The following is a 7,457-nucleotide window of genomic DNA, read 5'->3' on the forward strand; positions in this document are numbered from 1 at the left end:
TGTGTGAGAGAGGGTGCGTGTGTGAGAGAGGGTGCGTGTGTGAGAGAGGGTGCGTGTGGTGAGAGAGGGTGCGTGTGTGAGAGAGGGTGCGTGTGTGAGAGAGGTGCGTGTGTGAGAGAGAGTGCGTGTGTGTGAGAGAGTGCGTGTGTGTGAGAGAGTGCGTGTGTGTGAGAGAGTGCGTGTGTGTGAGAGAGTGCGTGTGTGTGAGAGAGTGCGTGTGTGAGAGAGAGTGCGTGTGTGTGAGAGAGTGCGTGTGTGAGAGAGTGCATGTGTGAGAGAGTGCGTGTGTGAGAGAGAGTGCGTGTGTGAGAGAGGGTGCGTGTGTGAGAGAGGTGCGTGTGTGAGAGAGGGTGCGTGTGTGAGAGAGGGTGCGTGTGTGAGAGAGGGTGCGTGTGTGAGAGAGGGTGCGTGTGTGAGAGAGGGTGCGTGTGTGAGAGAGGGTGCGTGTGTGAGAGAGGGTGCGTGTGTGAGAGAGGGTGCGTGTGTGAGAGGGGGTGCGTGTGTGAGAGAGGGTGCGTGTGTGAGAGAGTGTGAGTGTGTGTGTGAGAGAGTGCGTGTGCGAGAGAGTGAGTGTGTGTGTGAGAGAGTGTGTGAGAGAGTGCGTGTGCGAGAGAGTGAGTGTGTGGTTCTGTGTGTGGGTGTGTGTGAGTGGATGTGGGTGTGTGATGGTCCGTACCGTGAGTCCAGACTGATCCCAGACACTGTCCTTGTCTCCCTGCAGGAGGCGCTGGGGAGTACTATGATGATGTGGTTGGCAGCGACGGGTCGAGTGAGATGGCAGGTGAGTATTCCAGGCGTGTTGGAACCGTTCAGACAGGTACCCTAACGGAAAGCCTCCGGCACTCAGTGTGAGGGGGCCAGGGGCTGACCTTGTACCTCTGGGACAATACCATTCCCCCCCCGCCCCCCCTCTCCCTGCCACCCCCCTGCACCGAGTCAGACACCTCCCTGAGTAAAAAGCTCTGGGGTCTGTCGGTGAGGGGCGAGAAAGGGGAATCTGTGGGAGATGGTGCCCGCTCGGGATTGGGGGAGGGGTCCTGTACTCACACACACACCTATTTACTCTGCCTGTCTGGGGAAATGCCTACAATCTTATTGTGTCTTTGACAAAACGCCGAGATTCCATTACATCCCAAATTTTACTCGTTAATTCCAGGAACCAGCAGCGACCCCACGGACAAAACGGTGAAGGAATATTACGATGATGTGGTGGGCACTGCCCAACTGAAGGACGGTGAGTCCAAACTCTGATTCATTCACAATACACTCCAATCTTCACACACTGGGAGCACTGCACAGTTCCAGCCTCCATATCCCGCGGTTAGACCCACACTCGGAGCACTGTGCACAGTTCCGGTCTCCATATCCCTCGGTTAGACCACACTCGGAGCACTGTGCACAGTTCCAGTCTCCATATCCCTCGGTTACACCACACTCGGAGCACTGTGCACAGTTCCAGTCTCCCTATCCCTCGGTTAGACCCACACTCGGAGCACTGTGCACAGTTCCAGTCTCCCTATCCCTCAGTTAGACCACACTCGGAGCACTGTGCACAGTTCCAGTCTCCATATCCCTCGGTTAAACCACACTCGGAGCACTGTGCACAGTTCCAGTCTCCATATCCCTCGGTTAGACCCACACTCGGAGCACTGTGCACAGTTCCAGTCTCCATATCCCTCAGTTAGACCCACACTCGGAGCACTGTGCACAGTTCCAGTCTCCATATCCCTCGGTTAGACCCACACTCGGAGCACTGTGCACAGTTCCGGTCTCCATATCCCTCGGTTAGACCCACACTCGGAGCACTGTGCACAGTTCCAGTCTCCATATCCCTCGGTTAGACCCACACTCGGAGCACCGTGCACAGTTCCAGTCTCCATACCCCTCGGTTAGACCCACACTCGGAGCACTGTGCACAGTTCCAGTCTCCATATCCCTCGGTTAGACCCGCACTCGGAGCACTGTGCACAGTTCCAGTCTCCATATCCCTCGGTTAGACCCGCACTCGGAGCACTGTGCACAGTTCCAGTCTCCATATCCCTCGGTTACACCACACTCGGAGCACTGTGCACAGTTCCAGTCTCCATATCCCTCGGTTAGACCACACTTGGAGCACTGTGCACAGTTCCAGTCTCCATATCCCTCGGTTAGACCACACTAGGGGCACTGTGCACAGTTCCGGTCTCAATATCCCTCGGTTAGACCACACTCGGAGCACTGTGCACAGTTCCAGTCTCCATATCCCTCGGTTAGACCACACTCGGAGCACTGTGCACAGTTCCGGTCTCAATATCCCTCGGTTAGACCACACTAGGGGCACTGTGTACAGTTCCAGTCTGCGTATCCCTCGGTTAGACCCACACTCGGAGCACTGTGCACAGTTCCAGTCTCCATATCCCTCGGTTAGACCACACTCGGAGCACTGTGCACAGTTCCAGTCTCCATATCCCTCGGTTAGACCACACTCGGAGCTCCAAGGACCCGGGTTCGATTCCCGGGGGCACAGTGACACAGTGGTTAGCGCTGCTGCCTCACAGCTCCAGGGACCTGGGTTCAATTCCCGGCTTGGGTCACTGTCTGTGCGGAGTCTACACATTCTCCCCGTGTCTGCGTGGGTTTCCTCCGGGTGCTCCGGTTTCCTCCCACAGTCTGAAAGACGTGCTGGTTAGGGTGCATTAGCCGTGCTAAATTCTCCCTCAGTGTACCCGAACAGGCGCCGGAGTGTGGCAACTGAGGGATTTTCACAGTAACTTAATTGCAGTGTTAATGTAAGCCTACTTGGAACTAATAAATAAACTTCAACACTCTCTCCCACCCTCTCTCACTCACTCACTCTCTCTCTGTCTCTCTCTCTCTCTCTGTCTCTCTCTCTCTCTCCCTGTCTCTCCGTCACTCACTCTCTCTCTCTCTCTGTCTCTCTATCGCTCTCAATCCCTCTCTGTCTCTCTCTCTCTCTGCCTGACTCTCTCTCTCTGTCTCTCTCTCTCTCTCTCTGCATCTCTCTCTCTCTGTCTGTCACTCTCTCTGCCTGTCTCTCTCTCTCTCTCTGTCTCTCTCTCTCTCTAGAACATAGAACAGAACATAGAACAGTACAGCACAGAACAGGCCCTTCGGCCCACGATGTTGTGCCGAGCTTTATCTGAAACCAAGATCAAGCTATCCCACTCCCTATCATCCTGGTGTGCTCCATGTGCCTATCCAATAACCGCTTAAATGTTCCTAAAGTGTCTGACTCCACTATCACTGCAGGCAGTCCATTCCACACCCCAACCACTCTCTGCGTAAAGAACCTACCTCTGATATCCTTCCTGTATCTCCCACCACGAACCCTATAGTTATGCCCCCTTGTAATAGCTCCATCCACCCGAGGAAATAGTCTTTGAACGTTCACTCTATCTATCCCCTTCATCATTTTATAAACCTCTATTAAGTCTCCCCTCAGCCTCCTCCGCTCCAGAGCGAACAGCCCTAGCTCCCTCAACCTTTCCTCATAAGACCTACCCTCCAAACCAGGCAGCATCCTGGTAAATCTCCTCTGCACTCTTTCCAGCGCTTCCACATCCTTCTTATAGTGAGGTGACCAGAACTGCACACAATATTCCAAATGTGGTCTCACCAAGGTCCTGTACAGTTGCAGCATAACCCCACGGCTCTTAAACTCCAACCCCCTGTTAATAAAAACTAACACACTATAGGCCTTCTTCACAGCTCTATCCACTTGACTGGCAACCTTTAGAGATCTGTGGATATGGACCCCAAGATCTCTCTGTTCCTCCACAGTCTTCAGAACCCTACCTTTGACCCTGTAATCCACATTTAAATTTGTCCTACCAAAATGAATCACCTCACATTTATCAGGGTTTAACTCCATTTGCCATTTTTCAGCCCAGCTTTGCATCCTATCTATGTCTCTTTGCAGCCTACAACAGCCCTCCACCTCATCCACTACTCCACCAATCTCTCTCTCTCTGTCTCTCTCTATCACTCTCAATCCCTCTCTGTCTCTCTCTCTCTGTCTCTCTCTCTCTGCCTGACTCTCTCTGTCTCTCTCTCTCTCCTGTCTCTCTCTCTCTCACTGTCTCTCTCGGTCTCTCTCTCTGTCTCCCTCTCTGTCTCTCTCTCTGTCTCTCTCTCTCTGTCTCTCTCTCCGTCCCTCTCTCTCTGTCTCTCTCTCAGTCTCTCTCTCTCTCTCTCTCACTGTCTCTCTCTCTCTGTCTCTCTCTCTGTCTCTCTCTCAGTCTCTCTCTCAGTCTCTCTCTCAGTCTCTCTCTCAGTCTCTCTTTCAGTCTCTTTCTCTCTTTCAGTCTCTCTCTGTCTCTCTCTGTCTCTCTCTCTCTCACTGTCTCTGTCTCTCTCTGTCTCTCTCTCTCTGTCTCTCTCTCTCTCTCCCTCTCTCTCTCTGTCTCTCTCTCTCTCTGTCTCTCTCTCTCTCTGTCTCTCTCTCTCTCTGTCTCTCTCTCTCTCTGTCTCTCTCTCTCTCTGTCTCTCTCTCTCTCTCTGTCTCTCTCTCTGTCTCTCTCTGTCTCTGTCTCTCTCTCTCTCAGTCTCTCTCTGTCTCTCTCTCTGTCTCTCTCTGTCTCTCTCTCTCTCTCCCTGTCTCTCTCTCTCTCTCACTGTCTCTGTCTCTCTCTCTCTCTCTCTCCCTCTCTCTCTCGGTCGAGCAGTACATTGAGTGACAGGGGATGGGGTCTTCTCCCCTCTTCAGAGCAGCAGTTGTGATCTGGAAGGCGTTGCCTGAAAGGGCACTGGAAGCAGATCCAATCGCAACTTTCAAAAGGGGCAATTGGGGAAATACTGGAAGGGGGAAAATTTACAGGGAGAGCGGGAGAGAGAGTGGGGAATAATTGAATACATCTTTCAGTGGGCTACCATGGGGCAGGATGGGCTGAATGGCCTCCTTCTCTCTGTGGAAATTGTTAAGAAGTGAACAGGTAATCACAGGCGGAGACATAACCCCATTCCTCTGTGTTTTGAAGGGGTTTATGATGATGTGGAGTCGGAGAGCGGAGCGAAACAGGGCAGTTACGAAAATGTTCCCAGTCAGTGTGGAGAAACTGTCCCACAGCAGAGGGAGCCTGTGGCAGGTAATCTGCTAAAATCACTGCATCACTGAGTGTGTAACTCACTGAGACACCCAACTGGCCTCAGCTCCCAATACACTCACCGCACGGGGTTAGATACAGAGTAACGCTCCCTCGACACTGTCCCCATCAAACACTCCCAGGACAGGTACAGAACGGGTTTAGATACAGAGTAACGCTCCCTCTACACTGTCCCCATCAAACACTCCCAGGACAGGTACAGCACGGGGTTAGATACAGAGTAAAGCTCCCTCTACACTGTCCCCATCAAACACTCCCAGGACAGGTACAGCATGGGGTTAGATACAGAGTAAAGCTCCCTCGACACTGTCCCCATCAAACACTCCCAGGACAGGTACAGCACGGGGTTAGATACAGAGTAACGCTCCCTCGACACTGTCCCCATCAAACACTCCCAGGACAGGTACAGCACGGGGTTAGATACAGAGTAAAGCTCCCTCTACACTGTCCCGCATCAAACACTCCCAGGACAGGTGCAGCACGGGGTTAGATACAGAGTAAAGCTCCCTCTACACTGTCCCCATCAAACACTCCCAGGACAGGTACAGCACGGGGTTAGATACAGAATAAAGCTCCCTCTACACTGTCCCCATCAAACACTCCCAGGACAGGTACAGCACAGGGATAGATACAGAGTAAAGCGCCCTCTACACTGTCCCCATCTAACACTCCCAGGACAGGTACAGCACGGGGTAAGAGACAGAGTTAAGCTCCCTCTACACTGTCCCCATCAAACACAGTAAGAAGTCTCACAACACCAGGTTGAAGTCCAACAGGTTTATTTGGTAACAAATACCATTAGCTTTCGGAGCAAACAGGGCACAGAGAAACAAAATCAAGTTACAGAATACTGATTAGAATGCGAATCCCTACAGCCAAGCAGATCTTAAAGATACAGACAATGTGAATGGAGGGAGCATTAAGCACAGGTTAAAGAGATGTGTATCGTCTCCAGACAGAACAGCCAGTGAGATTCTGCAAGTCCAGGAGGCAAACTGTGCGGGTTACTGATAATGTGACACAAATCCAAGATCCCGGTTTAGGCCGTCCTCATGTGTGCGGAACTTGACTATCAGTTTCTGCTCAGCGACTCTGCGCTGTCGTGTGTCGTGAAGGCCACCTTGGAGAACGCTGACACGAAGATCAGAGGCTGAATGCCCGTGACTGCTGAAGTGCCTCCCCACAGGAAGAGAACAGTCTTGCCTGGTGATTGTCGAGCGGTGTTCATTCATCCGTTGTCGTAGCGTCTGCATAGTTTCCCCAATGTACCATGCCTCGGGACATCCTTTCCTGCAGCGTATCAGGTAGACAACGTTGGCCGAGTTGCAAGAGTATGTACCGTGTACCTGGTGGATTGTGTTCTCACGTGAGATGATGGCATCCGTGTCGATGATCCGGCACGTCTTGCAGAGGTTGCTGTGGCAGGGTTGTGTGGTGTCGTGGTCACTGTTCTCCTGAAGGCTGGGTAGTTTGCTGCGGACAATGGTCTGTTTGAGGTTGTGCGGTTGTTTGAAGGCAAGAAGTGGGGGTGTGGGGATGGCCTTGGCGAGATGTTCGTCTTCATCAATGACATGTTGAAGGCTCCGGAGGAGATGCCGTAGCTTCTCCGCTCCGGGGAAGTACTGGACGACGAAGGGTACTCTGTCCACCGTGTCCCGTGTTTGTCTTCTGAGGAGGTCGGTGCGGTTTTTCGCTGTGGCGCGTCGGAACTGTTGATCAATGAGTCTAGCGCCATATCCTGTTCTTATGAGGGCATCTTTCAGCGTCTGGAGGTGTCTGTTGCGATCCTCCTCATCCGAGTAGATCCTGTGTATTCGGAGGGCTTGTCCGTAGGGGATGGCTTCTTTAACGTGTTTAGGCTGGAAGCTGGAGAAGTGGAGCATCGTGAGGTTATCCGTGGGCTTGCGGTACAGTGAGGTGCTGAGGTGACCGTCCTTAATGGAGATGCGTGTGTCCAAGAATGCAACCGATTCCGGAGAGTAGTCCATGGTGAGTCTGATGGTGGAATGGGACTTGTTGATGTCACCATATAGTTGTTTCAGTGATTGTTCACCATGAGTCCAAAGGAAGAACATATCATTGATGTATCTAGTGTATAGCATCGGTTGAAGGTCCTGTGCGGTGAAGAAGTCTTGTTCGAACCTGTGCATGAAGATGTTGGCATATTGAGGTGCGAATTTGGTCCCCATGGCTGTTCCGTGTGTCTGGATGAAGAACTGGTTGTTCAAGGTGAAGACGTTGTGGTCCAGGATGAAGCGGATGAGTTGTAAAATTGGATCTGGAAACTGGCAGTTGTTGGCGTTGAGTATTGAGGCAGTTGCAGCAATGCCATCATCGTGGGGGATGCTGGTGTAG

The 7,457-nt window shown here is 52.4% G+C and overlaps 1 protein-coding gene across 1 annotated transcript in view; it reads left to right on the forward strand.

Moving 5' to 3' along the window:
* The first annotated feature begins 727 nt into the window (after positions 1–727).
* LOC144486621 (uncharacterized) overlaps positions 728–7,457 on the forward strand; it is a 27,311-nt gene continuing 20,581 nt past the window's right edge. The window contains exons 1-3 of the mRNA XM_078204667.1: positions 728–781; positions 1,157–1,234; positions 4,977–5,084. Coding sequence (XP_078060793.1) covers positions 775–781; positions 1,157–1,234; positions 4,977–5,084 — 193 coding nt within the window. The 5' untranslated portion in view covers positions 728–774. The remainder of the gene's footprint in view (positions 782–1,156; positions 1,235–4,976; positions 5,085–7,457) is intronic.

This window comes from Mustelus asterias, unplaced genomic scaffold, assembly GCF_964213995.1.
Source record: "Mustelus asterias unplaced genomic scaffold, sMusAst1.hap1.1 HAP1_SCAFFOLD_416, whole genome shotgun sequence".
Lineage (NCBI taxonomy): Eukaryota > Metazoa > Chordata > Chondrichthyes > Carcharhiniformes > Triakidae > Mustelus > Mustelus asterias.